General features: G+C 37.9%; 1 protein-coding gene across 2 annotated transcripts in view; it reads right to left on the bottom strand.

Annotated features, from left to right (window-relative positions):
• Positions 1 to 14558, bottom strand: part of LOC126761656 (fringe glycosyltransferase) — a 123775-nt gene that overhangs the window by 44837 nt on the left and 64380 nt on the right. For both annotated transcript variants that reach the window (XM_050478009.1, XM_050478008.1), the window contains exon 3: positions 5478 to 5526. In XM_050478009.1, coding sequence (XP_050333966.1) covers positions 5478 to 5526 — 49 coding nt within the window. The remainder of the gene's footprint in view (positions 1 to 5477; positions 5527 to 14558) is intronic.

Raw genomic sequence — 14558 nt, 5'->3', positions numbered from 1 at the left:
AGCAAATCTTCGCAGATAAAAACTGATATATAACTATATACGAGTATATATATGTATATAGCTTAACAATAGTTAAACAGATATACATATACATATATATATATTCCTAAAAGTGAAACGTTGTCGAAAACAAAGTGTAAAGAAGCCGCTATCTGAGGCATTTTATCCGATATTAATAGGTTAAATAGTGGCCTATAGAGTTAAAAGTATAAAAAGAACTTTCAAGAGGACTTAAATCCACATCGGAAAGATATAGAAAACTTATCTTCGGTCGATAAGGCGCCGGTGTTGAGTGTCGTATTGATTATGATTCACTACTTCATATTGCATTCATAATATTACATATGTCCAACATTTTCAGGTTCTGCCCTCAGATATAAACCAGTTTTACCCAATATAAATTTTTTTTTCACTCATGTTCCATTTTATTTTGTTTTTTATTCATGCCACTGTAAAATTCCGAAAATGATGTTACGTTATTTTGCATTTCAGCTGACGAAATGTAACTTCAACTAATATACTTGTATATATAAACCAAAATAAATAAATAAGGAAGAAAAAGTTGATAATTTGCCATTTCGTTCCTCTGCCGTTTTGTCAGTGAAATCTTCGCTTGGTTTGAGATGATTACCTGATGCTATATATGTATTGCAAGCGGCTTGATTAAGCGTCAAAGTGATAGACAATCAGTGATATTATGGAATGAGTCTTACGAAGGTTACACCTATGAAGCGCAAACTTCGAACTAGGGGTTAACGCTAGTACGACAAAAAGGATGATATTCACAAACAAAATCTTCCCGCACTCGTTGCAACTCAATTTCTCTGTCACATATAGCAAAATATCTAAGGTTCCAGATCGATACCAAACTGAGCTAGAAAATTATTATGAAGAAACGAATTAAAAACCTCAAAGGGAGAACACACAGCAGGAACTAGGACCTACATAAACGTTTTCATACGGAAAGTAGCAACATTTTCTACTAAAAGAATCAAGGATATAGGAAATCGAAACATGAAAAGTTATAGACATTGCGATATCCTGAAACAGCTCAAACCAAATTTAAATGGATCCTCTGCCTGAGGATATAGAAGATTGGATTTCAATAATGACCTCAAGATAAGAATACCCTCTAGACGTGAACGTAGAAAAGTTCTGGTATGGGAGGAGAAAATTATCTCAATTTTTTACGACGTGTTCAAAATGGACTGCAGAGTTGGGAAAGGAGTAAACTCCGCATATCTTGATGTCTCTCTTTATCTGTATACCAAACTAAGCTACCAAGCTCTTGCAAGCGGAAGTTCTAGGCGTAGAAAAGGCCTATGCATTTCTACTGAATAACTACGGGAGGAAACAAAAATCATATAGTCAGATAGCCACGCTGCATTGTGAGTATTGAAGTCGCCAAAGATAAATTCCAGCGTGTTCAACAAATGCAGGAAAGCTTTCAGCTCGCTAGTAAACTCCACCTGTCCATTATCTGGGTATCTGGCCATAGGAACATTTTTAGCCCCAAAAACGCAGACGAGTTGATTAAGTCTGTAGCTTCTCTAGGCGCATCTGAGGCGGAGACAATACCGTGCCCACTAAGAACAATCAAGAGGGAGCTAAATAAGCAATGAACAAATAGATCAGAACAGAAAGAAATCTGATTAAAATGCTAATTGAGTCCGATGGGACTGCACTCTTACCTACCTAACTACACCTAAGTTAAATGCTTATCTTTGCTTCTGTTGCTCATGTTCTTTTGGGTTATCTAACAAATGGAGAAGCATATAATCTTCAAGTTGACCTCAATGTCTGATAGATTTAAAAAACATTACAATTACAGAAGTGTCCTTTCTGTAGAAGCCGCTGACAAAGAAAAAAGTTTTTGGTTTGGTCGACACAAGAATTAAACCGGCTATGTTCTATGTTGTAATAACGGATCTCTAACAGCTCCTCAAAATATCTACTCATAAGAAAGTTAAGCATAAGTTCCGACATACCTATCAAGGCTACTTCCGCCACACACAGCCGCATTGGCGCATGCGTCCGCAATATTCTCGCAACATAGTGACATGAAGTGTTTGTTTTCATTTTCTTAGTACAAAAAAAAACTGTTAAAATACCATATTTTGCATTAAAAAATTAATCAGTTTTCTGCCGGTGTTGCGTGTGCTAAAAGACGACCGACAGAAATGCTGATAATAAGAATTTGGATGTTTTAACACAAAAGCGCGTGTGGAAGGAGGCAACGCTGCCGCTCCTACGCGTACCAAACCAACAATAAATACAACAGTGTATACAACGGCAACAACAATAATAAATATTCATATAGCTGAATGTATATGTGTGCGTGTGTGGATTTGTGCGAATGGGGGCAGCGTCTTGTGGTAGCACTTAGGAGTTGAATACTCGACAGACAGTGGCCAAAATTAGGCGGTCAAGTAGGCGGAGCAGATTGATGTGAAACTAAATTGGGATTTTACGCAATTTCCCTTTTCACCCATCATCCGCGTACACATGCATACACACACACTCACGCAGCCGTAGATGCAAATGCCAGAGAATGAAGTTCAAAAATTGCTTCGAGTGCGTTGAAAGGCTTTCGGGTAGATTGTTTTCGAAAAGTAATCTGTAAAGTATTCGGTGTTTTGTTATTTTTACTGCTGAATTTCATTAACAAACTGCGACTGCGTCGACCAGCGGGGTATATGAGGGGCACTTTACTGACCGGTCGACAATGAACAGACAATAAAATGCAAAAATACGTTAATGAAGAAAAAAGTTCGCTTTTAATGCTTTTTGGCGGCTGAACTCGGTTGAGTGGCTTGGCGAGAGCACAAAAGAATGTTAACACAATTCTAAAGGCATTTTACTCTTATTTTGATTTATGATTGAAATTTATTGCGTTTCTTTATATTGTATTTCAATCAGCGGCACTTCCAGGTCCTACGGGTATAGACTATATTTTGGTATGTAGTATTTAGTTAAGTATATTATATTTTTATAAATTATTAAAACGAAACAAGTAAAAACGTTAACTTCGGCTGTAGCAAAGCTGGAGTATGCTTTACAAATGAAGAAGTTTCAATAAAAGGACTTTATTTTAATCGTTCAGTTTGTATGGCAGCTATATGCTATAGTAAACTATTCTGCAAAATTTGTCCGAATATTGTAGCCTTGTCTCGATATTATTTAAATACTTTTTGATGGTAATTTGTTTTTTAGGAAATTTACGTAAGTTGGCTTTAATGTTTCGGGATTTGGCAATCTGGAAACTCAGAATTTTATCGTAAAATTTGACTTTTTCGAAGTTATAGTTACTCAGAATGTTTTGACATACGAAATATATATGTGTAGTTTACAGTTACTTAAAATATTCATCTCGGTCAAAGCATGGATTTACGGCGCGAACAGTTTCGCGCGATTATTTTGTACAATTTTCGACCTGAATTAATTCATCAAAAGTGCATAGATGAACTCCAAGACGAACTTCGGAAAGGTCGTCCAAAATCAGTTCTTGTTTTAGAAACTATGGACGCTTTGCGCAAACTGATATTGCAAGATCGTTATGTGACCTATCCAGAGATTGCGACAACTATGGACATTGGTGTGTAAAAAAAAAATTGTTCGCGTTAGATCCCACACAATTTGCTCAAATCGATTAAGAAAGGCTCGATTGGTCGAGAGAAATGTTAACAAAATACCATAGCGGTGCTTTGAAACACGTCTATGACATCATGACATTAACTAGAATGTCGTAATCATACCTCTGAAACAACGTAGAAGAGTAGATTTTGAGTGATAGACAGTCGTCTTTCAAGAAATCAGGAAAATCATCCTCTGAAGATAGATCACTATTCGCCACGATAATGCGAGCTCTCATACATCGGTTGAAACAAGTGCATTTTTAAGCATTTAAAACATCAATTAAATGAGTAATCTATTGTATAGTTCTGACTTGGCACGGAATTACTTCTTTTTATTCCCGTTCGTAAAAAAATAATTAAGAGTTCAACATTTTTCGAGAACTGAAAAGACGTTTGAAGCGTTCAAAAGGCATGTTTCGGAGATACCTCATTCAGAGTGGCAAAATTTTTCGAAAATTGGTCGAAATGCATACAAAAGTATATAATTTAATATAATGAATACCAATAATCTCAAATATTGGAATAATGGAGAGGATTCTGTTCCTCCTTTCTTTCTACCTCTAGGAATAGTCCTAGAAGAAGTGGTCAGTAACATAGGATTTTTCAAAAGGGCCGCAGCAAAAGTTTACCGATAGAGACAGAAAGTGGCGCCATATTTTTCCCGTTATTTTGACATTTCTCTTCAGTAAGCTTTGCCATTTCACCATTGAAAAATATACGAACCAACAACTAGTCGAAATTATTAAAATTTACTACCGAAATTCGGAGTCAGTAGCCTCAACTTTAAGAGGGCTACGTCCAATTTATGGTCGTCATAATCGTCCTGTCAGATCAACAACTGACCGTCTAGTGGAAAAATTTGAATCCACATGCACAGTACAAAATGTTCCTGTGCAAGTGAGACAAAGAAGAGCCCTTAATGTCGAAAATAATGCTGCCGCTAGCTTGTTAATTGAAGAAGACCCAAATCAGTCTCCTACACGTCGTTCTCAAGCGTAGGGCATCTCTGTACAAAAAGATCTTCGCCTTCATCCTTACAAAATCAAATTGACGCAAGAACTGACCCCCACGTTTCTGTAAATGGGAATCGCTACCGCTCAATGATAACCGAATATCTTTGGCCCGACTTCGATGATATGGAATAGGACAATAAGTGGTACCAACAGGACGGCGACACAAGCCACACAGCGAACGTCACAATCGTTTTATTGAAAAACAAGTTTGGTGAACGTGTTATCTCACGAAATGGTCCAGTCAACTTGCCGCCTTGGTCGTGCGATTTGACGCCGTTAGACTAAGTCAAGTCTATGGTGTATGCCGTGGTGGCCACGCAAAAGAAAACGAGTTCCCTACATAATGGCATCAAACGTTCTTTCACAGAAATAAAGAATTTCATTGATATCCCAAACCGTTTCTTATTTAAAATAAAAAAAAAAACTTTTGTAGCACTCTTATTAAAAAACCCGTTATTAGTACAGTATATTTTCATATAGATGAACTTTAAAGGGTACTGGAGTATTTAACACTTTTAAAAATATTTAGAAAGTTTTTAAAAATATCTTGAACTTCATCCAATGGCGTATTGATGGAAAATTATTATGGCAATCATTTCACACTCAAGCCACACTTGATGACTAGAGCAGAGTTTTCCACATTTTTCTTTCGAACAAAGACTCAAGCAGTAACACATATAAATATATGCATATAGTACATGCATTAATCGCACAAAATTTAATCCACTTAGAACATGCCAACCTCAGCGTCTGTCAAATTCTACCTATACCACATAGACGATATAGTGCCTTTGAAAGCAATAAAGCAGGTCACATAGTATCTACTCACTTGTTTTCTCCTGATAGTAAGCGTCATCGGTATCCGTAAAGAACCAAGTCTGAAAGTATCAAAAAAAAAGAATAAATCAAAATGATAATTAATGCAAATGCGCTTAAAATAATTAAATGAAAATGTATTAAGTGGAGTGTTGGGTCGTTACTTTCCAAGATTAAAGGCGACGGGCGGGAGTGATGGCACACATAATTGTGGGAAACCCGCTGCGTGACAAATCTCCATGCTCGTTGATTTCGAAACATCAAGAATAAATGAAGAAAACAAACACACATAGACACATATATATATGCATTCGTACAAACGATGTAAAATATTTACTTTGTAGGTGTCTGCTTGCGCTGAAGATCGCTGCATGTTATATGACTATGTCTGTATGTCTGTTTATATCATGATGTGCATTTGTAGTGCTGAAAATTCCTTTTCCACTTGTGACGAAAAGTCATTTGCTCGTCGCTGGAAGTTTTCTTATGTTTTCTTATAAGAAACCAAGCAAATCAGATAAGAAATTTCCCACACACACGTCGACTCGTTTGTGGGAAACGCGAAGAGTGCCCGCATGGGTGCAACGCATCGCTGGTTCGTCTCAACAACATGCAACATTTCCTTCCTGCCTGAAATGTACATTTATGCATCTGGTAGGAGTACTGGCGGTGTTGTTGTTGTCAATTAGAATGGTGGTGGTGGTGGAATTTTATTTAATTGGTTTGTTTTGCATTGAAGTTGTAAAATTTTATGATGCTTTATAATGCAAACAGAGGCTTGGGGGTGACGAAATTCAACACAGTCCAACTGCTTCCAACAACAACAAAAACAAAGCCAACAAAAGCCAATTCTAATAAGACAGCATATATTATGGGAAGTTGACAAAAGTATTCCAGTAGAAGCCTGTAGAACTGTCAAAATAAAAGTTCCAGCAGAGCTGAGGTTGTCGTTGTTAAAATTTCGGGTCCATTCCGGCTACGTAGACCCGACTGTTGTGCGAACCTAAACGGAGGAGGAGGGCTGGAGGTCGACAGTTATAGTATGAGAACTTGTTTTGACGAAAAAATCCATTCTGGAAAATCTTGCAACTTCGAGAAAAACACTGAGTAATGGGAATCCTTTTTGCATGTTACTTCTGCCAATTTGACGAACAGAACTTAGTTGTGATATCATTAGCGCGTCCTCATTCCGGATTACTGAGTAATGGGAATCCTTTTGCATGTTACTTCTGCCAAGCTGACGAACAGAATTTAGCTGTGATATCATTAGCGTTCTCATTCTGGATTACTTTAAATGGGCTCCGAAAGAACTTTAAATAAGATCTATCTTGAATTCTTAATATTTTAAAATCCTAAGAGAATATTTTCGACAACTGGACTACTATAAATTAGGAAATAAAGTCATCGAAGTTCAGCAGAAGTATGAAACTGATGAATAATTCTTCGGTTGAACGTCGTCCTCCTACGATTTGGACTTTGTTCTAATGAAATATCAAACAAAGAAATGTCTCGAATACATAAACCTGAACTATTTATACCCTGAACTAGTTAAGTTTGCCACGAAGTGTGTAAATAATCAGCGTGACGAGCTGAATCGATTTGGACATGTCCCTCTTGCCAGCATATACGCGACCAGTCCCTCAGTTTTAGAGAAATGTAGATAGAAGAGTACTGCCTTCGAGTTCAACTAGCGCTGGTAGTGCCATTTTGATACACTATCGTCAGTCCTTGTCTTGATAACACGCTCCATTGGGATGTTCAAACCGTTCTTGCCCTCAATGAAACTACTTATCACCGTTATGCTTTTTGTAGATATATTTTCAAGATTTGTGATAAAGCTAGGCACCCAGAGAGGAAGTGATTTGCTTCCTTTGAGTTTGCAGCTATGGCATGTGCTATTGTGGACTATTCCCCTTTTTAACGCATGATCTCCTTTCCTCTTTTCCCAGACCTATGTAATAAGTCCTTTGTTTCTGTTTTGTCATACTTGTATTTTGGTCTTATTTCCTTCGTTATCCTGCATATGGCTGTAGATGTCCATCTATTCTGCACTGTTTGTTCAACTAGCGTATTGAGCTCCTCTTGTTCGTTCCTAGCGAGCACGGTATTGTTAGCGTGCCGGATTCGTCTAGAGAGGCTCTTGACTTAGCCAACTCGTCTGCTTTTTCGTTGTTGAAAATGTTCCTATAACCGGAAACCCAAATTATGGATGAGTGGAGTTAACCTGCTTGTGGACTTAAAGCCCTTCTTGCTTTGTTTACTACGCTGGAGTTGATCTTTGGCGACTAAAAGGCTGTTAGTGCCGCCTGCCAGTCTGTGTAAATGGTTGTCTTATGAACCCTCACGTATTTATACAATAGAACTTTACAAGCCTTTTCTATACCCAGTACTTGCGCTTGGAAGTTGTTATCTGTATTAGATAGTAAGATAGGGAGATATCAAGCAGCTCGGTGTATACCCCTGTCCTTACACCGAAGTCCATATTGTACCAGTCGGTATATACTGAGGTAATAATCTTCTCCTCTACTAAATCTCTTCTCCATTCAAGTATAGAGGGTATACTCTCTTGGAAGTCCCTTTTGATGTCCAAACTTGTGAGATTATAATCTGATTTATTTAGATTAGTTTTATACTGTCTCTAAATTTTTCTATCACTGTTCCAATTCCAACTACAAATCTTCTTAATTCTAATAGCAGGAACTGGTATCACTTTACGTACAAAAATATCTATGGGCAGTTGGTGCAGGAGCATATTTAGCGCATCAATCGGACCAGGTTTTGAGATATCGATCCGAAATTTTTCATAGTCTCCTTCTCTCCAATCTGAATGATCGGAATGCGGTACTTGAATGAAAAACCTTTTCGTTTGACGAAATATATTCACGAAAATTGGCTTGAGTTGTATAAAATAAATAGTGCAACCTTCGAAGAAATTGTTCAGATCGAACCCCTATAGCGTATAGTTGCCAAACGAACTAACCGATCAAAATCCAGTTCTTGTAAAGAATCTTTTTTATTTGTGGATTATGTTATTATAGCTTCGTCTTTTTTTTACTAAACTTTAAATCACTACAAGCCGACTAACATACAGCGGTAAAATCTATCGCAATAAAATGTGATATTGAGTTAAGTGAACCTCTGCTGCAGCACAAAAAGTTCCACTCTGACTCAAAGCACAAGCCTGCACTGCCAAAGTTGAGTATATCTGTAAGTACATATAAAATTCCACGCATCTAAATACATATATACCCGGAGCAGTCGCTCCAAACAAAATTTCTATGCGCAACGGTTGTAGATTCGTAACATATCGAGCAAAACGGAGCTTGGAAAATGCAGCTGTGCAGCGTAAAAAAGCGCTCGCCAGCCATCAAGCAACAAGTTTGCAACAATGAAACGATGAAACGAGCAAAGAGTGTGTGAAGTCCAGCGATTAAAGATAATGTGGCGCCCCACAAAAGAAAAAGGAAAGGAAAACACAATTGGCAAAACAACACATTAATATGAAGAGCAAAACAAAGTACGAGTAATGCAACACCTAGAGATTTCTGGTTTTGAGTTAAGCTGATAAGGCCAGTGAGCGACTTGATTGCAGATAGAAGGAAATGTTATGCGATTTTTATTGCTTTTTGTATGCTGAAAAGGAGATATTAAGTTTTTCATGAAGTTTGTAACAACCAGTAGGAAACTTCGGAGACGCTTTAAAGTTATATGTAAATATAATGTTTTCAATAGGGATCAAGGAACCGATCGAAGGAATGAACATATTGCTGCCGTTCAGACAAGTGTTGCCGTGATTTGTCGATTCCAGGACTGTTCCAAACCTCAATCTGGTGGATTTTGAGGAAGGATTTGGGTTTGCGTTCCTATGAAATTATTCTCACTCAAGAACTGAAGCCGTTGGAACATCGTAAACGTCACGAATTTGCTGATTTTGCTTTGGAACAACGCGAAAAGAATAACGATTTTTTTGAGAAAATCATGTTTTTTGATGGGGTTCACTTTCATCTGACTGGTGCGGTAAATAAACAAAACGGTCGACTCTGGTGCGCCGAAAATGCACAAATTATTCATGAATAAACATTACATTCACCTAAATTGGCAGTTTGGTGTGGTCTTTGGAATCATCGGTCCTTTCTCCTTTAAATTGATGATAATCAACTTTTTATGACAGCAATTGGAAGAAGTTCATCTTGACAACATCTGGTTCCAACAAGACGGACTACATGCCACACAGCACGTACAACAACCAAATTATTGCGAAAAAGGTTTGGAGACTCGATTATTTCAAGAAAAAGTGTGTGTGACATTGCATGGCATCCAAGAAGTTGTGATTTAATACCATTAGAGTACTTCTTGTACAGTTATTTGGAGTCATTGGTCTTTAGCAATAAACCAGACTCTCTTCAAGCTTTAGAGGTTAATATGGAACGAGTATGACATATGACTTGATTTAGTGGAAAAAGCTTTCTAGAATTGGATTCACTGAATTCGTTACTGCAAAAGCAGTCGTAACGGCCATATGAATGATGTATTCAGAACTTAATTGTAACGACTGTACTTCACATTAAATAAAATAACAATTATTTATTATTTTTTTTTAAGAAATCCTATTGGAAACCCTCTATATATATAAATGAAATCAACGTGAAGCCATATCCGTGAGACTCTCTGGTTCTATATACGCGAAGTAGCCCCTCAGTTTTTTAGATATCATATCAAATTTTGTTTGGTCCTTTTCTCCTCAAGTATTTGCACATATCACCACTAACGCAAACAAAACTAAGCCTTTGTATGAAAAACTTTTTCATTTAACAATATATCTTTACGAAATTTTACATAAATCATTACCTGTAGTAACGCTATCATATTGAAGAAATTTCTTAAAACAGATTTTTATAGCATATAGCTGCCATATAAGCTGAACGATCAAAAACAAGTCCCGTATGAAAAACTTTTTTATTTGATGAGATATCTTCACCAAGTTTGGCACATATTATCGTGAATAGAAACGCTGCAATACCTGAAAAAAATTTCCAGATCGGATTGCTATAACATATAGCTGCCATACAAACGAAGTTCGAAATGAATTTCTTGGGTGGAACCTTCTTTAATTGTGAAGAGTTTTCTGGCTTCGGAGCAATAGAAGTTAATGTTTTTTTGTTTCATATAATATATATACAAATATGTATGTATATCAATACTTAGAGTTTTTAATAAGTTTCCATATTATTTTATGAAGCTGCAGTGGCAAACTGGCAAACTGAGTACGTTTGCGCTTCAACAACTTACAAAACCAAATTAATTTCTCAATTGATTGCTCAAACGATCAATAACTAAAGCCAATCATTTATTGTCTAGCTACATATGAGGAACAGTACTGATATACTTACATAGAGTATGCACATACAATGTAGTCGCGTTCATTGATGAGCGTGGTGGTGCTAAGCAATCTATTTGCTAATCAAATAAATAAACAAACACTACTCGCCCACTGGTATTCAGAAAGTTAATTACATTTGGCGAGCAAACGCTTGTCCGAAAGCGTGTTTTTGTCGCAGGCAAAGCTGGATGGACGCGCGTCAGGCGAAAAGCTACAAAGCAAGCGTTCAACCGCAACGCGCGCTATCTTTTCGAATGCATGTAAGTATATATGTGGTCGCAGCAAGCATTGTTGCCACCGTATTTCAATTTGACTTTGAGTGGATTGCGAGCATGCTATAGTTGGCGGCGGCGGCAAAGATACCGCAATAAACTATATTTGCGCTTTGACGCTCGCCTCAACAGCGCCGTGACGCGTTGTTGTTTTTATTGTCTATACTCGTATAATAAGTGGGCACGTTTGAGTAACTGTTGCATTTGTGGCGGCGAGCGCCAGCGCACAAAGCCACGTTGCGGCGTCAGCGCTTGACCAGCTGCGGGCTAGCCCGGCAGCTACTAGAAAATACTCGAGTATTTAGTTTGCTGCAGCCGCAACCGCAAAGTACGCGACCAAAGCGCGAATATAGAGAGGGGAGCTTGGGTAGGCAACAAGCGCGGAAACGTATCATTGAACTCGTTTTTATGCCACAAAATTCACAATTTTTCATTTTTTGCCTTGGCTTGCAATTTGCGCTTTTCCGCCTGCAGCCACTTAGTAACTACATACATACATATCTACATGTAGCGCTCACATTTCTGTTGAGTGCTGTTACTTTTCGGCTCTTATGCTTTTGTTGCTTTTTATGTTTTACGTTTTTGTGTTGTTGTTGCTGTTTTTGTTGTTGTCGCGCATGCCTACTGTGGGGTGCGGCTTGACTTTGGCGCACGTACGCCTCGCGGCAGTACGAAAATGTGCATTGTTCGGTCAGCGCCAGCTCCTAATCCGCTCGCCGCACAGTGTTGCACACGATTTGCCATTCATCGCCGGCGTTGCTGCCACAAGCAGTTTTCTATTTTGGCTTTCGCGTTTTTTGTTTTATGTGCGCTTTCTGTGCTGCTGAGTTATTGCGGTTGCAGCTGCTGCAGGACGACGCCCCCGCAAATTACTCACCCGCACGAGCTAGATTTCTGATTCGCATTCGTATTTATTTTGCACTGTTTTCGCAATAATTCGCGCTTTTCTTTTGTTTACTATGTACCCAAGAATACCCTATACCAGTATTAAGTTTGCCATGATTTTTGTAACATCCGGAAGGAAACGTCGGAGGACGTATGAAATGTACTACATATATATGTATACCGTAAATGATCAGCATGACGAGCTGAAACGATCTAGCCATGTCCATCTGTCTCGCCCGTCTATATACAGTACTATTACAAGTATGAGCAAAAAATAGTAAAAATAGACTTTGTTCATAATTTAAAAATGGTTAATTCATTCTTCAAAATCTATGTCGTCTCCCTTAAAGTAGTCCCCCTTGGCCCCAATACACCTGTTCCAACAATTTTTCCAATCCTTGAACTAACTCAAAACTGTTTCCCCCGAACTAGGGCCTTGATCTTACCCTGATTTGACGTGGTTTTTCGGTTTGACTCAGCTTTGGCACGATATTTGACCGATTTATCGTCTGTTTCCGGGTGGTAAGCATAGATCCAAGACTCGTCGCCAGTAATGATTCGTTTCATGACATTTCGATACTCGGAAAGGATAGTTTCACAGACGTTAACGCGACGCTATTTTTCAAAAAAATTTAATGATTATGGAACCGATCATGCTTTCACTTTTCTTAGGCCCCAGTGATATTTGCAAATGGTTTTCACTGATCCTTCCTATAATCCAACGATGCCAGTAAGATCACTGACTGTTAATCGTTGATTTTCAAGCACCAATTATTCTGCCTTTTTATCCTAATCTTTTATTTTATTGACATATTGAGATCATCAGTTGATGTTGATGGCCGTCTTCGACGTGGTTCGTCGTCAACGCGTTCTCGCCTTCTTGGAATAATTTCTAGCAACCAAAAATACTTGCTTGCGGCAAACAACTGTCGCCGAAGGTCTTTTCCAACATTCTGAACGTTTCGGCACCATAAATTTGATTCTGCGCACAAAAATTCACTGACTGCTATGAGAATTAAATTAAAAAGTCTTACTATTTTTTACCCACAGTGGTAAAAAGGGAGCTAAGGCCTCAGTTTTTGAGATATCGATCTAAAGTTTTGCACAGATCTTTTTCTATTCAAAAAACAGTTGATTTGTCGGAACAGTCGATATCGGACCACTACAATATATAGCTGCCATACAAACTGAATAATCAAATGCTTGTCGTTGTATAGGAAACTTTTTTATTTTACGAGATATCTTCACAAAATTTGTTACTGATTATTTCTTTTACAAACAGTATAATCGATTGTTCAAATCGGACAACTATAGCATATAGCTGCCATACAAACTAAACGATGAACATGTATTCCTAGAATAAAAAAATTTTGTATGGAGATATGTTCTTGAAATTTGGCACACATTTTTTGTTCGGATCGGACAACTATAGCATATAGCTGCCATACAAACTGACCGCTCAAAATAGAGATAAAAATCTTTTTGTACCACCTTATGCCATAAAAAAAGCAGCTGTGAAGGGCATTATGGCTTCGGCGCAGACGAACTTAACGTGTTTGCTTGTTTCGCATTGTTTTTACAATAATTTGCGCTTTTGATTTTTTGCTTTTTGCTTGGTTTTGTTTCATTTTCCTTTTGTTGCACTCTGTTGTGCTGCGTTGTATTTTCTAGCAAATATTTGCAACCAAATTGGTGTGCTGTTCAATATTTGACTTCTTTGTTTTGGCTTCAGTTTTATTAACATTTTTTGACTTTAATATTACCACAATTCCTAAGTTTGTTGCATGTAAGATACTAAAATTGATTCTTGGATTTTCTTATCTTTTAAACATTTTCATTAGTAACTACTACCTAGTGTAAGTTCCAAGCGCTGAATATGTTCTTCTTATTAGTCCTAACATACAGCGCTCGAGCGCTTCTGTTTCCACCTCAACTTTGCCTCAAGTTGCAAATGGGATTACAGCCGACGTCACACTTAATTCCGGTGTGTAACTTTTAAATTAAGCGACGCTCCGCAACGGCAGCGCAGGGGAACGTTTATTACCAATGGCGCGTGGGCACAACTACACATCCCACCTCCACAAGCGTACTCCTCGACACAAGCTACATTCATTGAGGATTTTAAAACATTAAGTAACTTATAAGTTTTTAAGCCTCCAGGAAGCGCAGCTGCTAAAGAATGCCAGCTAAGACACCACAAAAAAAAAAAAAAAAATATTACAAAAGAAGAAGAAAAACTACAACAAAAACACTATTGTGTGTTACTGAAAGTGTTACGCCGCATCATTAGTGGCTGTTTGTTGTGACTTTCAAAGTTGCGCTGGCCGCAGCCATACACGCACGAGCACAAAGCATACTTTAAGGCGTTCAGGCGGCACACAACTTAATTATCATCGCCTCCTCATTGCCGACTATGCAACTGAGAGCACTCGGAAGTGTAGTTAAAGAAAAGTTGAACAGCCTCAGGTAAGCCTAATGCTGTAAAAATACGAGACTGTGTTGGTGTAAATGCAGTTTTCGTTTATTTTTCGATTTTCTGTGGTCAGAAATAAGTTTT

This window comes from Bactrocera neohumeralis, chromosome 6 (assembly GCF_024586455.1).
Source record: "Bactrocera neohumeralis isolate Rockhampton chromosome 6, APGP_CSIRO_Bneo_wtdbg2-racon-allhic-juicebox.fasta_v2, whole genome shotgun sequence".
Taxonomy (NCBI): Eukaryota; Metazoa; Arthropoda; class Insecta; order Diptera; family Tephritidae; genus Bactrocera; species Bactrocera neohumeralis.
Note: the sequence above shows the minus strand (reverse complement) of the source record. Positions and strands in the feature narration are given on the sequence as shown.